General features: G+C 43.5%; 1 protein-coding gene across 1 annotated transcript in view; it reads right to left on the reverse strand.

Annotated features, from left to right (window-relative positions):
* Nucleotides 1–21682, reverse strand: part of ccar1 (cell division cycle and apoptosis regulator 1) — a 122905-nt gene that overhangs the window by 97492 nt on the left and 3731 nt on the right. The window contains exon 3 of the mRNA XM_070873895.1: nucleotides 15002–15058. Coding sequence (XP_070729996.1) covers nucleotides 15002–15058 — 57 coding nt within the window. The remainder of the gene's footprint in view (nucleotides 1–15001; nucleotides 15059–21682) is intronic.

Here is a 21682-nt window from a genome sequence, read left to right on the forward strand (position 1 = left end):
AGCAGCATCGCACAGCTTCCATGTCTAATAATCACCCTCCCATAGTAACAGTGTGTAATAATCAGCCTGCCACAGGAACTGTGTGCAATAATCACCCTTACATAGGAAGTGTGTGCATTACTCACCCTCCCGCAGTAACTGTGAGTAATAATCACCCGCCCACAGGATCTGTGGGTAATAATCACCCTCCCACAGTAAGTGTGTGTAATAATCACCCTCCCATAGTAATTGTTGGTAATAATCACACTCCCACAGTAACTGTGTGTAATGATCACACTCCCGCAGTAACTGTGTGTAATATCACCCTACCAGAGGAACTGTGTGTAGCAATCACCCTCCCACAGATACTGTGTGTAATATTCACTTTCCCGCAATAACTGTGTATAATAATCACCCTCCCGCAGTAACTGTGTGTAATCATCACCATTCCACGGGAACTGTGTAATAATTACCCTACCACAGCAACTGTGTGTAACAATCACCCTCCCACAGGATCTGTGTGCAATAATCAGCCTTCCATGGTAACCGTGTGTAATAATCACCTCCCTGAAGCAACTGTGTGTAATAATCATCCTCCCGCAGGAAATGTGTTTCATAATCATTCTCTCACAGGAGATGTGTGTAATAATCAGCCTCCTGCAAGTAACTCTGTGTAATAATCACCCTCCCGCAGTAACTGTGTAATATTCACCCTCCTGCAGGAACTGTGTGTAATAATCACAATCCCGCAGTAATTAGGTGTAATGATCACATTCCCGGAGCAACTTTGTGTAATAATCATCCTCCCGCGGGAATTGTGTGTAATAATCACAGTCCTGCAGTAACTGTGTGTAATAATCACCCTCCTGCAAGTAATTCTGTGTAATAATCACCCTCCCGCAGTAACTGCGTGTAATAATCAGCCTCCCGCAGGAACTGTGTGTAATAATCATCCTCTCACAGGAACTGTGTGCAATAATTACCCTCCCACCTTAACTGTGTGTAATCATCACAATCCCACAGGATCTGTGTGAAATAATCACTCTTCCATAGTAACTGTGTGTAATGATCATCCTTCCTCAGTGACAACGTGTAACACTCTCCCTCCAAACTGTAACTGTGTGTAATATTCACCGTCCCATATTAAATGTGTGTAATAATCAGCCTCCCACAGTAAATGTGTGTAAAATTCACACTCCCATCGTAACTGTGTAATAAACTTCCCCGCATAGTAACTGTCTGTTATAATCATCCCCTCCCATTGTAACTGTGTGTAATAATCACCCTCCCACCTCAACTGTGTGTAATAATCACCCTCCCCCAGTAACTGTGTAATAATCAACCTCCCACAGTAACTGTGAGTAATAATGACCGTCCCACAGTAACTGTGTGTAATAATCACCTTCCCAGAGTAAGCTGCATGTACTAATCACCCTCTCCCAGGAACCGTGTGTAATAATCACCCTCTCGCAGGAACTGTGTGTAATAATCACCCTTGTGCAGCTTCCTTGTGTAATAATCACCCCCCGCAGCAACAGTGTAATAATCACCGTCCAATAGTAACTGTGTAATAATCACTCTGCCACAGGAACTGTGTGTAATAATCACCCTTACAGAGGAAGTGTGTGTGTGTATTAGTCACCCTCCCGCAGTAACTGTGGGTAATAATCAGCCTCCCACAGTAACTGTGGGTAATAATCACCCTCCCACAGTAACTGTGTGTAATACTCACCATCGCGCAATAACCGTGTGTAATAATCACCTTTCCGCATTACCTGTGTGTAATAATCACTCTGCAGCAGGAACTGCGTGTAAGAACCACCCTCCCGCAGTAACTGCGTGTAATAATCACCCTTCCTCAGTGACAACGTGCAATACTCTCCCTCCAAAGTGTAACTGTGTGGAATATTCACCCTCCCATAGTAACTGTGTGTAATAATCAGCCTCTCACAATAAGTGTGTGTAAAATTCACACTCCCATCTGAACTGTGTAATAAGCTCCCTCGCATAGTAACTCTCTGTTCTAATCATCCCCTCCCATCGTAACTGTGCGTAATAATCAACCTCCCATAGTAACTGTGTGTAATACTCACCCTCCCGCAGGAACGTGTGTAGTAATCTCCCTCCATCAGGAACTCTGTGTAATAATCACCTTCCCAAAGTAAGCTGCATGTAATAATCACCTTCTCGCAGGAACTTTGTGTAATAATCATCCCACCCATAGCAATAGTGTAATAATCACCGTCCAATAGTAACTGTGTGTAATAATCACAGTACCACAGGAACTGTGTGCAATAATCACCTTTACAGAGGAAGTATTAGTCACCCTCCCGCAGTAAATGTGGCTAATAATCACCCTCCCACAGTAACCGTGTGTAATAATCATCCTCCCATAGTAACTGTGTAATAATCACCCTTTCACAGGAACTGTGTGTAATAATCACAATTGCGCACTACCTGTGTGTAATAATCACTCTCCAGCAGGAACTGCGTGTAAGAATCATCCTCCCACAGTATCTGTGTAATAATCTTCCTCTCACAGGAACTGTGTGTAATAATTACACTCCCATCTTAACTGTGTGTCATAATCACCCTCGCAAAGGATCTGCGAGTAATAATCACTCCCTCACAGTAACTGTGTGTAATAATCACACTTCCTCAGTGACAATGTATAATACTCTCCCTCCAAACTGTAACTGTGCGTAATATTCACCCTTCCATAGTAACTGTGTGTAATAATCAGCCTCCCACAGTAAATGTGAATAAAATTCACACTCCTGTCGTAACTGTGTAATAAATTCCCTCGCATAGTAACTATCTGTTATAATCATCCCCTCCCATTGTAACTGTGTGTAATAATCACTCTCCCGTAGTAACTCTGTGTAATACTCACCCTCCCACAGTAACTGTGTGCAATAATCACCTGCCCACAGTAACGGTGTAATAATGACCCTCCCGCAGGAACTCTATGTACTAATCATGCGCCCACAGTAACTGCCTGTAATAATCACCCTCTCGCAGGAACTGTGAGTAATAATCACATTCCCGCACTACCTGTGTGTAATAATCACTCTCCAGCAAGAACTGTGTGTAATAATCACCCTCACGCAGCTTTTGTGTGTAATAATCACCCTCCCATAGCAACTGTGTGTAATAATCACATTCTCGCAGTAACTGTAATAATCACCCTCCTACAGCAACTGTGTGTAATAATTGCTATTCCATGGAAAATGTGTAATAACCATCCTCCCGCAGTAACTGTGTGTAATAATCACCTGCCCGCAGTAACTGTGTATTAATACCCTGCGGCAGGAACTGTGTGTAATAATCATGTACCCGCAGCTTCTGTGTGTGATAATCACTCTCCCGCAGTAAATGTGTGTAATAATCACCCTGCCGCAGGAACAGTGTGTAATAATCACTTTCCCACAGTAACTGTGTTTAAAAATCACTTTCCCACAGTAACTGTGTTTTATAATCATCTTCCCACCATAAATATGTGTATTAATCACCTCCCATCAGAAACTGTGTGTAACAATCATCCTCCCATGGGAACTGTTTGTAATAATTATCCTCCCACAGTATCTGTGTGTAATAACCATCCCCCCGTAGCAACTGTGTGTAATAATTACCCTCCCGCAGTAGCCGCGTGTAATAATCACCCTCCCGGAGTAACTGTGTGTAATAACCATCCTCCCACAGTAACTGTATGTAATAATCACCCTCCCGCAGGAACTGTTTGTAATAATCACCCTCCCACAGTAACTGTGTGTAATAAGCAAACTCCCGCAGGATCTGTGTGTAATAATCACCCTCCCATGGTGACCGTGTGTAATAATCAGCTGCCCACAGTAACTGTGTGTAATAATCACTCTCCCGCAGGAACTGTGTGTAATAATCACATTCCTGCAGCTTCTGTGTGTAATAATCACCCTCCCGCAGTAAATGTGTGTAATAATCACCCTCTCAATGTAACTGTCTGTAATAATCATTCTCCCACAGGAACTGTGTGTAATAAATAACTTCCCAAAGTATCTGTGTGGAATAATCACCCTCCCGCAGCAACAGTGTAAATAATCACCATCACACAGTAACCGTGTGCAATATTCACCCTCCCGCAGTAATTGTAATAATCGCCCTCCCATAGTAACTGTGTGTAATAATGACCCTCCTGTTTTAACTGTGTGTAATAATCACCATCCCACAGGAAATGTGTATAATAATCACCCTCCCACAGTAACTGTGTGTAATATTCAAACTCACGCAGTAACTGTGTGTAATAATCAAACTCCCGCAGTAACTGTGTGTAATAATCGGAATCCACCAGTAACTGTGTGTAATAATCGCCATCCCACAGGAAATGTGTCATAATCAACCTCCTGCAGTAACTGTGTGTAATACTCTACCTCCCGCAGTAACTGTGTGTAATAATCACCATCCCACAGGAAATGTGTATAATAATCACCCTCCCACAGTAACTGTGTGTAATACTCGTCCTCCCGCAGTAACTGTGTGTAATAATCACCATTCCACAGGAAATGTGTATAATGATCACCCTCCCACAGTAACTGTGTGTAATATTCAAACTCCCACAGTAACTGCATGTAATAATCAAACTCCCGCAGTATCTGTGTGTAATAATCACCCTCCCATGGTAACCGTGTGTAATAATCACCTTCCCGGAGCAACTGTGTGTAATAAGCAGCTTCCCACAGTAACAGTGTGTAATAATCAGCATCCCACAGGAAATATGTATAATAATCATCCCCCCACAGTAACTATGTGTAATAATCACCCTCCCCTAGTAACTGTGTGTAATAATCACCCTCCTGCTGTAACTGTGTGTGATAATCACCCTCCCGCAGTAACTGTGTGTAATAATCACCCTCCCGCAGTGACTGTGTGTAATAATCACCCTCACGTAGTAACCGTGTGTAATAATCACCCTCCCGCAGTAACTGTGTGTAATAATCACCCCCCCGCAGTAACTGTGTGTAATAATCACCCTCCCGTAGTAACTGTGTGTAATAATCACCCTCCCGCAGTAACTGTGTGTAATAATCGCAATCCCCCAGTAACTGTGTGTAATAATCGCCATCGCACAGGAAATGTGTAATAATCAACCTCCCGCAGTAACTGTGTGTAATACTCTACCTCCCGCAGTAACTGTGTGTAATAATCAAACTCCCGCAGGATCTGTGTGTAATAATCCCCCTCCCATGGTAACCGTATGTAATAATCACCTTCCCGGAGTAACTGTGTGTAATAAGCAGCTTCCCACAGTAACTGTGTGTAATAACCATACTCCCACAGTAACAATGTGTAAAAATCACCCTCCCGCAGGAACTGGTATAATAATCACCATCCCGCATTAAATCTGTGAAATAATCACCCTCTCAAAGAGGAAGTTAAATATGGCCCTTATGGCTAAAGGGGTCAAAGGGTATGGAGAGAAAGCAGGAAAGGGGTATTGAGGTAAATGATCAGCCATGATCTTATTGAATGGTGGTGCAGGGTCGAAGGGCCGAACGGCCTACTCCTGCATCTATTTTCTATGTTTCTATATTTATATGTAACTGTGTGTAATAATCACTCACCCGCAGTAACTGTGTGTAATAATCACCCTCCCACAGGAACTGTGTGTAATAATCACCCTCCCGCAGTAAATGTGTGTAATAATCACCGTCCCAAAGTAACTGTGCGTAATAATCACCCTCCCGTAGTAACTGTGTGTAATAATCACCTTGCCGGAGTAACTTTGTGTAATAAGCAGCTTCCCACAGTAACTGTGTGTAATAATCACCCTCCCACAGGAACTGCTTATAATAATCATCTCCCCGCAGTAACTGCGTGTAATAATTACCCTCGCACAGGAACTGTGTGTAATACACACCCTCCCGCAGTATCTGTGTGTAATAATCAAACTCCCACAGGATCTGTGTGTAATAATCTCCCTCCCATGGTAACCGTGTGTAATAATCACCTGCCCACAGCAACTGTGTGTAATAATCACCCTCCCACAGCTTCTGTGTGTAATAATCACCCTCCCGCAGTAAATGTGTGTAATAATCACCCTCCCAAAGTAACTGTCCGTAATAATCACCCTTTCGCAGGAACTGTGTGTAAGAATCATCCTCTCTCGGGAAGTGTGTATAATAACTACCCTTCCACAGGAACTGTGTGTAATAAACAACTTCCCGAAGTAACTGTGTGTCATAATCATCCTCCCGCAGCAACAGTGTAATAATCACCATCCCACAGTAACCGTGTGCAATATTCATTCTCCCGCAGTAAATGTAATAATCACCCTCCCATAGTAACTGTGTATAATAATAACCCTCACACAGGAACTGCTTAGAATACTCACACTCCCGCAGTAACTGTGTGTAATAATCCCCATCCCACAAGAAATGTGTAATAATCACCATGTCACAAGAAATGTGTAATAATTACCCTCCCGCAGTAACTGTGTGTCATACTCTCCATCCCGCAGTAACTGTGTGCAATAATCAAACTCCCACAGGATCTGTGTATAATAATCACCCTCCCATGGTAACCGTGTGTAATAATCACCTTCCCGGAGTAACTGTGTGTAATAAGCAGCTTCCCACAGTAACTGTGTGTAATAACCATACTTCCACAGTAAAAGTGTGTAAAAATCACCCTCCCACAGGAACTGGTATAATAATTACCATGCCGCATTAAATCTGTGTAATAATCATCCTCCCGCAGTAACTGTGTGTAATAATCACCCTCCCAAAGTAACTGTCCGTAATAATTACCCTTTCGCAGGAACTGTGTGTAAGAATCATCCTCTCTCGGGAAGTGTGTATAATAACTACCCTTCAACAGGAACTGTGTGTAATAAACAACTTCTCAAAGTAACTGTGTGTCATAATCATCCTCCCGCAGCAACAGTGTAATAATCACCATCCCACAGTATACGTGTGCAATATTCATTCTCCCGCAGTAAATGTAATAATCACCCTCCCATAGTAACTGTGTATAATAATAACCCTCACACAGGAACTGCTTGGAATACTCACACTCCCGCAGTAACTGTGTGTAATAATCCCCTTCCCACAAGAAATGTGTAATAATCACCATGTCACAAGAAATGTGTAATAATTACCCTCCCGCAGTAACTGTGTGTCATACTCTCCCTCCCGCAGTAACTGTGTGCAATAATCAAACTCCCACAGAATCTGTGTATAATAATCACCCTCCCATGGTAACTGTGTGTAATAATCACCTTCCCGGAGTAACTGTGTGTAATAAGCAGCTTCCCACAGTAACTGTGTGTAATAACCATACTTCCACAGTAAAAGTGTGTAAAAATCACCCTCCCGCAGGAACTGGTATAATAATTACCATGCCGCATTAAATCTGTGTAATAATCACCCTCCCGCAGTAACTGTGTGTAATAATCACCCTCCCGCAGTAACTGTGTGTAATAATCACCCTCTCAAAGAGGAAGTTAAATATGGCCCTTATGGCTAAAGGGGTCAAAGGGTATGGAGAGAAAGCAGGAAAGGGGTATTGAGGTAAATGATCAGCCATGATCTTATTGAATGGCGGTGCAGGGTCGAAGGGCCGAATGGCCTACTCCTGCACCTATTTTCTATGTTTCTATATTTATATGTAACTGTGTGTAATAATCACTCACCCGCAGTAACTGTGTGTAATAATCACCCTCCAAAAGGAACTGTGTGTAATAATCACCCTCCCGCAGTAAATGTGTGTAATAATCACCCTCCAAAAGGAACTGTGTGTAATAATCACCCTCCCGCAGTAAATGTATGTACAAATCACCCTCCCAAAGTAACTGTGCGTAATACTCACATTCCTGAAGTACCTGTGTGTAATAATCACCTTGCCGGAGTAACTGTTGTGTAATAAGCAGCTTCCCACAGTAACTGTGTGTAACAACCTTCCTCCCAGAGTAACTGTGTGTAATAATCACCCCCCCGCAGGAACTGTTTATAATAATCATATCCCCGCAGTAACTGCGTGTAATAATTACCCTCGCACAGGAACTGTGTGTAATACTCACCCTCCCGCAGTATCTGTGTATAATAATCAAACTCCCACAGGATTTGTGTGTAATAATCTCACTCCCATGGTAACCGTGTGTAATACTCACCTGCCCACAGCAACTGTGTGTAATAATCACCCTCCCGCAGCTTCTGTGTGTAATAATCACCCTCCCGCAGTAAATGTGTGCAATAATCAACCTCCCAAAGTAACTGTCCGTAATAATCACCCTCCCGCAGCAACAGTGTAATAATCACCATCCCACCATAACCGTGTGCAATATTCATCCTCCCGCAGTAATTGTAATAATCACCCTATCATAGTAACTGTGTATAATAATAACCCTCGCACAGGAACTGTGTGGAATACTCACACTCCCGCAGTAACTATGTGTAATAATCACCATCCCACAGGAAATGTGTAATAATCACCCTCCCACAGTAATAGTGTGTAATAATCACCCTCCCACAGTAACTGTGTGTAATAATCACCCTCCTGCAGTAACTGTGTGTAATAATCACCGTCCCGCAGCAACTGTTTATAATAATCACCCTCCCACAGTAACTGCGTGTAATAATCAAACTCCCGCAGTATCTGTGTGTAATAATCACCCTCCCATGGTAACCGTGTGTAATAATCACCTTCCCGGAGCAACTGTGTGTAATAAGCAGCTTCCCACAGTAACAGTGTGTAATAATCAGCATCCCACAGGAAATATGTATAATAATCATCCCCCCACAGTAACTATGTGTAATAATCACCCTCCTGCTGTAACTGTGTGTGATAATCACCCTCCCGCAGTAACTGTGTGTAATAATCACCCTCCCGCAGTGACTGTGTGTAATAATCACCCTCACGTAGTAACCGTGTGTAATAATCACCCTCCCGCAGTAACTGTGTGTAATAATCACCCTCCCGCAGTAACTGTGTGTAATAATCACCCTCCCGCAGTAACTGTGTGTAATAATCACCCTCCCGCTGTAACTGTGTGTAATAATCACACTCCCCCAGTAACTGTGTGTAATAATCACCCTCCTGCAGTAACTGTGTGTAACAATCAAAATCACACAGGATCTGTGTGTAATACTGACCCTCCCATGGTAAATGTGTGTAATAATCACCCGCCCACAGTAACTGTGTGTAATAACCATTCTCCCACAGTAACTGTGTGTAATAATCACGATCTCAAAGAGGAAGTTAAATATGGCCCTTCCAGCTAAAAGGATCAACGGGTATGGAGATAAAGCAGGAAAGGGATACTGAGGTAAATTATCAGTCATGATCTTATTGAATGGTGTGCAGGCTCGAAGGGCCAAATGGCCTATTCCTGCACCTATTTTCTATGTTTCAATGTAACTGTATGTAATAATCACTCACCCGCAGTAACTGCGTGTGTAATAATCACCCTCCCACAGGAACTGTGTGTAATAATTACCCTCACACAGTAAATGTGTGTAATAATCACCATCCCAAAGTAACTGTGTGTAATACTCACACTCTTGCCGTAACTGTGTGTAATAATCATCTCGCCGGAGTAATTGTGTAATAATCACCCTCCCACAGTAACTGTGTAATAATCACCCTCCCACAGTAACTGTGTAATAATCACCCTCCCACAATAACTGTCTGTAATAATCACCATTCTGTGGTGACTGTGTGTAATAATCACCTGCCCGAAGTAATTGTGTAATAATCACCATCCCGCAGGTAATGTGCAATATTCATGCTCCCATAGTAACTGTGTGTAATAAATATTCTTGCGCAGGAACTGTGCGTAATAATTGCCCACCTGCAGTAACTGTGTGTAATAATCACTCTCCAGCAGGAACTGTGTAATAATCACCCTCCCATCATTACTGTATGTAATAATCACATTCCCACAGTAACTGTGTAATAATCACTCTACAGCAGGAACTGTGTAATAATCACCCTCCCAGAGTAAGCTGCCTGTAATAATCACCGTCTCGCCATACCTGTGTGTAATAATCATCTTCTCGCGGCACCTGTGTGTAATAATCGCACTCCAGCAAGAACTCTGTGTAATACTCACCCTCCGCCGTAACTGTGTGTAATAATCACAGTCGAACAGTAACTGTGTGTAATAATCACCCTCCCACAGTAACTGCGTAATAATCACTCTCCCACAGTAACTGTCTGTAATAATCACCATCCTGCGGTGACTGTGTGTAATAATCACCTGCCCGAAGTAATTGTGTAATAATCAACATCCCGCAGGTAATGTGTAATATTCACGCTCCCGTAGTAACTGTGTGTAATAAATATCCTTCCGCAGGAACTGTGCGTAATAATCGCCCACCTTCCAGTAACTGTGTGTAATAATCACTCTCCAGCAGAAACTATGTAATAATCACCCTCCCATCATTACTGTGTGTAATAATCACCTTCCCACAGTAACTGTGTAATAATCACTCTCCAGCAGGAACTGTGTAATAATCACCCTCCCAGAGTAAGCTGCCTGTAAAAATCACCCTCTCGCAGTACCTGTGTTTAATAATCACCCTCTCGCAGCACCTGTGTGTAAAAATCACACTCCAGCAAGAACTCTGTGTAATAATCACCCTCCCAGAGTAAGCTGCATGTAATAAGCACCCTCTCGCAGTACCTGTGTGTAATAATCACACTCCAGCATGAACTGTGTGTAATAATCACCCTCGCGCAGCTTCCATGTGTATTAGTCACACTCCGGCAGTAACTCTGTGTAATACTCACCTTTCCACAGTAACTGTGTGTAATACGCACTCTCCCGCAGTAACTGTTGTGTAATAATCACCATTCCACAGGATCTCAGTGCAATAATCACCCTTCCATTGTAACCGTAATAATCACCTTCCCGGAGTAACTGTGTGAAATAACCATCCTCCCACAGTAACTGTGTGTAGTAATCACACTCCCACAGTAACTGTATGTAATAATCACCCTCCCACAGTAACTGTGTGTGATTATCACCCTCCCGCAGGAACAGTGTGTATCAATCACCCTCCTGCAACTTCTATGTGTAATAATCACCTTCGCGCAGTAAATGTGTGTAATAATCATACTACCACAATAAATGTATGGAATAACAACACTCCCGCAGGAACTGTGTGTAATACTCACCCTCCTGCAGGAACTGTGTGTAATAATCACCTTCCCGCAGTAACTGTGTAATAATCATCCTCCCGAAGCAACTGTGTGTAATAATCACCTTCCCACCATAAATGTGTGTAACAATCACCCTCCTGCAGTAACCGTGTGTAATAATCACTCTCCTGCAGTAACTGTGTGTAATAATCACAGTCCCACAGTAACTGTGTGTAATAATCACCGTACCACAGTAACTGTGTCTAATAATCACACTCCCACAGTAACTGTGTAATAATCACCCTCCTACAGGAACTGTGTTATGATCACTCTCCCAGAGTAAGCTGCCTGTAATAATCACCTTCTCGCAGTACCTGTGTGTAATAATCACCCTCTCGCGGCACCTGTGTGTAATAATTGCACTCCAGCATGAACTGTGTGTAATAATCACACTCCAGCATGAACTGTGTGTAATAATCACCCTCGCGCAGCTTCTGTGTGTAATAATCACCTTCCCATCGTAACTGTGTGTAATAATCATCCTGCCACAGGAACTGTGTGTAATAATCACCCTTACAGAGGAAGTGTGTGTATTACTCACCCTCCGGCAAAAACTGTGGGTAACAATCACCCTCCCACAGTAACTGTGTGTAATACTCACCCACCCGCAGTAACTGTGTGTAATACTCACCCTCCCGCAGTAACTGTTATGTAATAATCACCATTCCACAGGATCTCAGTGCAATAATCACCCTTCCATTGTAACCGTAATAATCACCTTCCCGGAGTAACTGTTTGAAATAACCATCCTCCCACAGTAACTGTGTGAGGTAATCACACTCCCACAGTAACCGTGTGTAATAATCACCCTCCCACAGTAACTGTGTGCAATAATCACCCTCCCGCAGAGACAGTGTGTATCAATCAACCACCTGCAGCTTCTATGTGTAATAATCACCTTCCCGCAGTAACTGTGTGTAATAATCACCATCGCGCAGGAAATTTCTGTAATAATCATACTACCGCAGTAAATGTACGTAATAATCACCCTCCCGCAGGAACTGTGTGCAATAGTCACCCTCCCACATTAACTGTGTGTAATAATCACCCTCCTGCAGTAACCATGTGTAATATTCACCCTCCCGCAGAAACTGTGTGTAATAATTAGCCTCCCGCAGTAACTGTGTAATAATCACCTTCCCACAGTAACTGTGTATAATAATCACCTTCCCGCAGTAACTATGAAATAATCATCCTCCCGAAGCAACCGTGTGTAATAATCACCTTCCCACCACAAATGTGTGTAATATTCACCCTCCTGCAGTAACCGTGGGTAATAATCACTCTCCCACAGTAAATGTGTGTAATAATCACCCTCCCGCAGGAACAGTGTGTATCAATCAAGCACCTGCCAGCTTCTATGTGTAATAATCACCTTCGCACAGTAAATGTGTGTAATAATCATACTACCGCAATAAAGTTATGTAATAATCACCCTCCTGCAGTAACCATGTGTAATAATCACCCTCCTGCAGTAACACATGTGTAATAATCACCCTCCCGCAGTAACTGTGTGTAATAATACCTTCCCACAGTAACTGTGTGTAATAATCACCTTCCCGCAGTAACTGTGTGTAATAATCACCCTCCCGCAGTAACTGTGTGTAATAATCACCCTCCCGCAATAACTATGTAATAATCATCCTCCCGAAGCAACTGTATGTAATAATCACCTTCCCACCATAAATGTGTATAATAATCACCTTCCTGCAGTAACCGTGTGTAATAATCACTCTCCCACAGTTACTGTGCATAATAATCACCTTCCCACAGTAACTTTGTTTAATAATCATCTTTCCACCATAAATATGTGTAATAATCACCCTAACGCAGTAACTGTATGTAATAATCACCCTCCTGCAGGAACTGTTAATAATCACCCTTCGCAGGAACTGGTTAATAATCACCCTCCCTCAGGTAATGTGTAATATTCACGCTGCCACAGTAACTGTGTGTAATAAACATCCTTCTGCAGGAACTGTGCGTAATAATCGCCCACCCGCAATAACTGTGTAATAATCACATTCCCACAATGTGTAACAATCATCCTCCCATAGTAACTGTGTGTAATAATCACCCTGCCACAGAAACTGCCTGTAATAATCATCATCATCATAGGCAGTCCCTCGCAATCGAGGAAGACTTGCTTCCACTCCGTAAGTGAGTTATTTGATGGCTGAACAATCCGATACGAGTGCCTGTTACAGGTGGGACAGATATTCGTCGGGGGAAGGGGTCGGTGGGGCTGGTTTGCCGGGCTCTCCTTCCGCTGCCAGCGCTTGGCCTCTTCATGCTCCTTGCATCGAGCCTCAAAGAGCTCAACGTCCTCCAGGATGGACTTTCTCCACCTCGGGCGGTCTGCGGCCAGGGTCTCCCAGGTGTCAGTGCTGATGTCGCACTTTACCAGAGAGGCTTTGAGGGTGTCCTTACAACGTTTCCGCTGTCCTCCTTTGGCTCGTTTACCATGAAGGAGCTCCGCATAAAGCATTTGCTTAGGGAGCCTTGTATCTGGCATGCGTAATATGTGGCCTGCCCAGCGAAGCTGATCGAGTGTGGTCAGTGCTTCAAGACTGGGGAGGTTAGCCTGGTCGAGGACACTGATGTTGGTGTGCCTGTCCTCCCAGGGGATTTGCAGGATCTTGCGGAGACATCGTTGGTGCTATATCTCCAGCAACTTGAGGTGCCTTCTATACATCGTCCATGCCTCAGATCCATACAGGAGGATGGGTATTACTACAGCCCTGTAGACCATGTGTTTGGTGGTAGATTTGAGGGCCTGGTCTTCAAACACTCTATTGCGCAGGCGGCCGAAGGCTGCACTGGCGCACTGGAAGCGATGTTGAATCTCCGCATCAATGTCTGCCTTTGTTGATAAGAGGCTCCCGAGATATGGGAAATGGTCCACTGTTGTCCAGGGCCACGCCGTGGATCTTGATGATTGGAGGGCAGTGCTGTGCAGTGAAGGACCTTTGTCTTACGGATGTTAAGCGTAAGGCCCATGCTTTTGTATGCCTCGGTGGGTACATTGATTATATCCTGGAGTTCAGCCTCTGAAAGTGCACAGATGCAGGCATCATCCGCATACTGCAGCTCAATGACAGAGGTTGGGGTGATCTTGGACCTGGCCTGGAGGCGACGTAGGTTAAACAGCTTCCCACTGGTTCTGTAGTTTAATTCTACTCCAGCGGGGAGCTTGTTGATTGTGAGGTGGAGCATGGCGGCGAGGAAGATTGAGAAGAGGGTTGGAGTGATAACGCAGCCCTGTTTGACCCCGGTCCGGACGTTGATCGGGTCTGTAATGGATCCGTTGGTAAGGATCACAGCCTGCATGTAATTGTGAAGGAGATGAAGGATGTTGACAAATTTTTGAGGGCATCCGAAACGGAGGAGGACGCTCCATAGACCCTCACGGTTGACAGTGTGAAAGGCTTTGTAAGATCGAAAAAGACCATGTATAAGGGCTGGCGCTGCTCCCTCATTTTTCCTGCAACTGTCGCTCTGCAAAGATCATGTCAGTTGTGCCCCGTAGGGGACGAAATCCGCAATGTGATTCCGGGAAGAGCTGCTCGGCTATAGGGAGAAGACGATTGAGGACAACTCGAGCGACAACTTTCCCAGTGACTGAAAGCAGGGAGATTCCTCTGTAGTTGCCACAGGCGGACTTGTCCTCCTTTTTAAAAATGATCACAATCACTGCATCTCTGAGATCTCCCGGCATGCTCTCCTCCCTCCAGATGAGAGAGATGAGGCCATGTATCCGTGCCAACAGTGCCTCTCTGCCATATTTTAGCTCCTTAGCAGGGATTCCATCCACACACATAGCCTTGTTATTCTTCAGCTGTTTTACCGCTTTGCCAACCTCGTGCAATGTTGGAGTTTCACTGAGTTGGTGGCGGGTGGCATACTGCGGGATGAAATCGAGAACACTCGAGTCAAAGGCAGAGTCTCGATTGAGGAGATCTTCAAAGTGCTCCTTCCATTGTTACACAGTGTGCAACAATCATCCTCCCATAGTAACTGTGTGTAATAATCACCCTGCCACAGGAACTGTGTAATAATCACCCTCCCGCTGTAACTGTGTGCATTAATCACCTGCCCATGGGAACTGTGTAATAATCAACCTCCTACAAGAACTGTGTGTAATAATCACCCTCCCGCAGGAACTCTCTGTAATAATCATGCGCCCACAGTAACTGCCTGTAATAATCACTCCCCAGCAGGAACTGTGTGTAATAATCACCCTCCCATGTTAAATGTGTGTAATAATCACCCTCCCGCTGTAGCTGTGTGTAATAATTGCCATTCCATGGAAAATGTGTAATAATCACGCTCCCGCAGCAACTGTGTGTAATAATCACCCTCCCAAAGTGTCTGTGTGTAATAACCATCCTCCCACAGGAACTGTGTGCAATATTCACTTTCCCACAGTAACCTTGTGTAATAATCACCTTCCCGCAGGAACTGTGTGTAATAATGAACCTCCCATGGTAGCCGTATGTAATAATCAACTGCCCATAGCAACTGCATGTAATAATGATGCCCACCCCTCCCCCGCAATTACTGTGTGTAGTTATCACCAACCCACTGCAAAAGTGTAATAAACACCCCTCCCACAGGAACTGTGTGTAATAATCACCGTCCTGCGGTGACTGTGTGTAATAATCACCTGCCCGAACTAACTGTGTAATAATCACCATCCCGCAGGTAATGTGTAATATTCAAGCTCCCATAGTAACTGTGTGTAATATATATCCTTCCGCAGGAACTGTGCGTAATAATCGCCCACCTGCATTAACTGTGTGTAATAATCACCTTCCCAGAGTAAGCTGCATGTAATAATCACCCTTTCGCAAGAACTGTGTGTAATAATCACCTTCCCGCATGTCCTGTGTGTAATAATCACTCTCCAGCAGGAACTGTGTAATAATCACCCTCCCATCGTTACTGTATGTAATAATCACCTTCCCACAGTAACTGTGTAATAATCACTCTACAGCAAGAACTGTGTAATAATCACTCTCCCAGAGTAAGCTGCCTGTAATAATCACCCTCTCGCAGTATCTGTGTGTAATAATCACCCACCCGCTGTAGCTGTGTGTAATAATTGCCATTCCATGGAAAATGTGTAATAATCACGCTCCCGCAGCAACTGTGTGTAATAATCACCCTCCCAAAGTGTCTGTGTGTAATAACCATCCTCCCACAGGGACTGTGTGTAATAATCACTTTCCCACAGTAACCGTGTGTAATAATCACCTTCCCGCAGAAACTGTGTGTAATAATGAACCTCCCATGGTAGCCGTATGTAATAATCACTTGCCCATTGCAACTGCGTGTAATAATGACGCCCACCCCTCCCCCTGCAGTTACTGTATGTAGTTATCACCAACCCACAGCAAAAGTGTAATAAACACCCCTCCCACAGGAACTGTGTGTAATAATCACCGTCCTGCAGTGACTGTGTGTAATAATCACCTGCCCAAAGTAACTGTGCAATAATTACCATCCCGCAGGTAATGTGTAATATTCACGCTCCCATAGTAACTGTGTGTAATAAATATCCTTCCACAGGAACTGTGCGTAATAATCGCCCACCTGCACTAACTGTGTGTAATAATCACCTTCCCAGAGTAAGCTGCATGTAATAATCACCCTTTCACAGGAACTGTGTGCAATAATCACCTTCCCACAGTAACTGTGTAATAATCACCGTCCCATCGTTACTGTATGTAATAATCACCTTCCCACAGTAACTGTGTAATAATCACTCTCCAGCATAGTAACTATCTGTTATAATCATCCCCTCCCATTGTAACTGTGTGTAATAATCACTCTCCCGTAGTAACTCTGTGTAATACTCACCCTCCCACAGTAACTGTGTGCAATAATCACCTGCCCACAGTAACTGTGTAATAATCACCCTCCCGCGGAACTCTATGTACTAATCATGCGCCCACAGTAACTGCCTGTAATAATCACCCTCTATCAGGAACTGTGAGTAATAATCACATTCCCGCACTACCTGTGTGTAATAATCTCTCCAGCAAGAACTGTGTGTAATAATCACCCTCACGCAGCTTTTGTGTGTAATAATCACCCTCCCATAGCAACTGTGTGTAATAATCACATTCCCGCAGTAACTGTAATAATCACCCTCCTGCAGCAACTGTGTGTAATAATTGCTATTCCATGGAAAATGTGTAATAACCATCCTCCCGCAGTAACTGTGTGTAATAATCACCTGCCCGCAGTAACTGTGTATTAATACCCTGCGGCAGGAACTGTGTGTAATAATCATGTACCCGCAGCTTCTCTGTGTGATAATCACTCTCCCGCAGTAAATGTGTGTAATAATCACCCTGCCGCAGGAACAGTGTGTAATAATCACTTTCCCACAGTAACTGTGTTTAAAAATCACTTTCCCACAGTAACTGTGTTTTATAATCTTCTTCCCACCATAAATATGTGTATTAATCACCTCCCATCAGAAACTGTGTGTAACAATCATCCTCCCATGGGAACTGTTTGTAATAATTATCCTCCCACAGTATCTGTGTGTAATAACCATCCCCCCGTAGCAACTGTGTGTAATAATTACCCTCCCGCAGTAGCCGTGTGTAATAATCACCCTTCGGAGTAACTGTGTGTAATAACCATCCTCCCACAGTAACTGTGTGTAATAATCACCATCCCGCAGTAACTGTGTGTAATAATCACCATCCCGCAGTAACTGTGTGTAATAATCACCCTCCCGCAGTAACTGTTTGTAATATTCACAATCCCGCAGTAAATGTGCATAATAATCACCCTTCCGCAGTAAATGTGTGTAATAATCACCCTTCCGCAGTAACTGTGTATAATAATCACGCTCCAGCAGGAACTGTGTGTAATAATGACTGCCCCACCGTAGTAACTGTGTGTAATAATCACCATCCTGCAGGTAATGTGTAATATTCATGCTCCCACAGTAACTGTGTGTAATAATCACCCTCCCGCAGTAACTCTGTGAAATAATCACAATCCCGCAGTAACTGTGTGTAATAATCACCCTCCGCAGGAACTGTGTGTAATAATCATCTTCCCGCACTAACTGTGTGTAATCATCACACTTCAGCAGGAACTGTGTGTAATAATCACCCTCGCGCAGCTTCCATGTGTAATAATCACCCCACCCCCCTCCCCCCACAGCAACAGTGTAATAATTACCGTCCCATAGTAAGTGTGTAATAATTATACTCCCACAGTGTGTAACCATCATCCTCCCATAGTAACTGTATAATAATCACCCTGGCACAGGAACTGTGTGTAATAATCACCCTCCCGCAGTAACTGTGTGTAATAATCACCCTCCCACAGGATCTGTGAGTAATAATCACCCTCCCATGATAACTGTGTGCAATAATCACCTGGCCACAGTAACTTTCTGTAATAATCATCCTCCTGCAGGAACTGTGTGTAATAATCACCCTCCTTTAGTAACTGTGTGTAATAATCACCATCCTGCAGTAAATGTGTGTAATAAGCATCCACCCGCAGTAACTGTGTGTGATAATCACCTTCCTGCAGTAATTGTGTGTAATAATCGCCATTCCACAGGAAATGTATAATAATCATCCTCCCACAGCAACTGTGTTTAATAATGAAACTCCCACAGGATCTGTGTTTAATAATCACCCTCCCACGGTAACCATGTGTAATAATCATCCTCCTCAGTAACTGTGTGTAATAATCACCCGCCCAAAGTATCTATGTGTAATAATCATCTCCCGCAGGATTTGTGTGTAATACTCACCATTCCGCAGTAACTGTGTGTAATAATCACCCTCCTGCAGGAACTGTATGTAATACTCACCCTCCCACAGTAATTGTGTGTAATAATCACCCTCCCGCAATAACTGTGTGTAAGATTAACCCTCCCATAGTAGCTGTGTGTAATAATCACCCTTTCACAGGAACTGTGTGCAATACTCACCCTCCCGCAATAACTGTGTGTAATAATCACCATTCCACAGACACTGTGTAATAATCGCCATCACACAGCAACTTAGTGTAATAATCACCCTCCCATGGCAAACGTGTTTAATAATAACTTTCCCATAGTAACTGTGTGTAATAATCATCTTCCCACCAATCTGTGGGCAATAATCACCCGCGCACTGGAACTGTGTGTAATAATCACCCTCCCGCAGGAACTGTGTGTAATAATCACCCTTGCGCAGTAACTGTGTGTAATAAACATCCTCCCGCAGTAACTGGATTTAATGATCACCCTCCCGCAGGAACTGTGTGCAATAATCATCATCCCGCTGTAAACGTGTGTAATAATCACTTTCCTACAGTAACTGTGTGTAATAACTATCTTCCCACCATAAATGTGTGTGATAATCACCCCTCCCACAGTAATTGTATGTAATAATCACCCTCCTGCAGTAACCGTGTGTAATAATCAACCTCCCGTAGTAAGTGTGTGTAATAATCACCCTCCCGCAGTAACTGTGTAATAACCATCCACCCACAGTAAATGTGTGTAATAATCACCTTCCCACAGCAACTGCGTGTAATAATCACCCTCCCGAAGGAAATGTGTAATTATCACCCTCCCACAGGATCTGTGTGTAATACTCAGTCTCCCACAATAACTGTGTGTAATAATCACCATTCCACAGGAATTACAATAATCACCCTCCCGCAGTAACTGCGTATAATAATCACCCTCCTGCAGGAACAGTGTGTAATACTCACCCTCCCGCAATAACTGTGTGTAATAATCACCCTCCCGTATTGACTGTGTAATAATCACCTCCCGCAGTAACTTTGTAATAATCACACTCCTGCAGTAGCTGTGTAATATTCACCTTCCGCAAGATCTGTGTGTAATAATCACTTTCCCACAGTAACTGTGTCTAATAATCACTTTCCCACAGTAACTGTGTGTAATAATCACCCTCCCATGGGAACTGTTTGTAATAATCATCCCCCGCAGCATCTTCCCACAGTAAATGTGTGCATTAATCAAACTTCCACAGTAACTGTGTGTAATAATCACCCTCCCGAAGTCACTGTGTGTAATAATCACCTTCCTATAGTAACTTTGTAATAATCACCCTCCCACAGCAACTGAGTGTAACATTCACCCTCCCACAGTAACTGTGTGTAATAATCACTTTGCCACAGTAACTGTGCGTAATACTCACCCTCCTGCAGGAACAATGTGTTAGATCCATCCTCCCATAGTAGCTGTGTGTAATAATCACTCTCGCACAGGAACTGTGTGTAATACTCACCTTCCCGCAATAGCTGTGTGTAATAATCACCATTCCACAAGCACTGTGTAATAATCACCCTCCCATGGTAAACGTGTGTAATAATCACCCTCTTGCAATAACTGTGTGTAATAATCACCTTCCTACAGTGTGTAATAGTCACCCTCCCACAGTTTCTATGTTCAATAATCATCTACTCACCATAACTGTGTGTAATAATCACCTTCCCATCAGACACTGTGTGGAATAATCATCCTCCCGCTGTAACCATGTGTAATAATCACCATCCCGCAGTAAATGTGTGTAATATGCACTCTCCCACAGTAAGTGTGTGTAATAACTATTGTTCTACAGTATTTGTGTATAATAATCACACTCCGGCAGCTTCTGTGTGTAATAATCACCCTCCCGCAGTAACTGTGTGTAATATACACTCTCCCACAGTAAGTGTGTGTAATAATCACCCTCCCGCAGTAACTGTGTGTAATATACACTCTCCCACAGTAAGTGTGTGTAATAATCACCCTCCCGCAGTAACTGTGTGTAATATACACTCTCCCACAGTAAGTGTGTATAATAACTATTGTTCTACAGTATTTGTGTATAATAATCACACTCCGGCAGCTTCTGTGTGTAATAATCACCCTCCCGCAGTAACTGTGCAATAATCACCCTCCCACAGTAACTATGTAATAATCACCCTCCCGCAGGAACTGTGCAATAATCACCCTCCCACAGTAACTATGTAATAATCACCCTCCCGCAGGAACTGTGTGTAATAATCACTCTCCCATATTAACTGTGTAATAATCACCCTCCCACCGGAACTGGATGTAATAATCACCCTCCCGTATTAACTGTGTAATAATCACCCTCCCACAGTAACTGTGTGTAATAATCATCCTCCCGCAGTAACTCTGTGTAATAATCACCCTCCCGCAGTAATTGTGTGTAATAACAACCCTCCCGTAGTGACTGTGTAATAATCACCCTCCCGCAGTAACTGTGTGTAATAATCACCCTCCCACAGTAACTATGTAATAATCATCTTACCGAAGCATCTGTGTGTAATGATCACTCTCCCACAGGAACTGTGTGTAATAATCACCTTCCCACAATAACTCTGTTTAATAATAATCTTCCCACCATAAATGTGTGTAATAATCACCCGAACGCACTAACTGTTTGTAATAATCACGCTCCTGCAGGAACTATTAATAATCACCCTACGCAGGAACTGTGTAATAATCACCCTCCCTCAGGTA

Source organism: Pristiophorus japonicus, chromosome 3 (assembly GCF_044704955.1).
Source record: "Pristiophorus japonicus isolate sPriJap1 chromosome 3, sPriJap1.hap1, whole genome shotgun sequence".
Taxonomy (NCBI): domain Eukaryota; kingdom Metazoa; phylum Chordata; class Chondrichthyes; family Pristiophoridae; genus Pristiophorus; species Pristiophorus japonicus.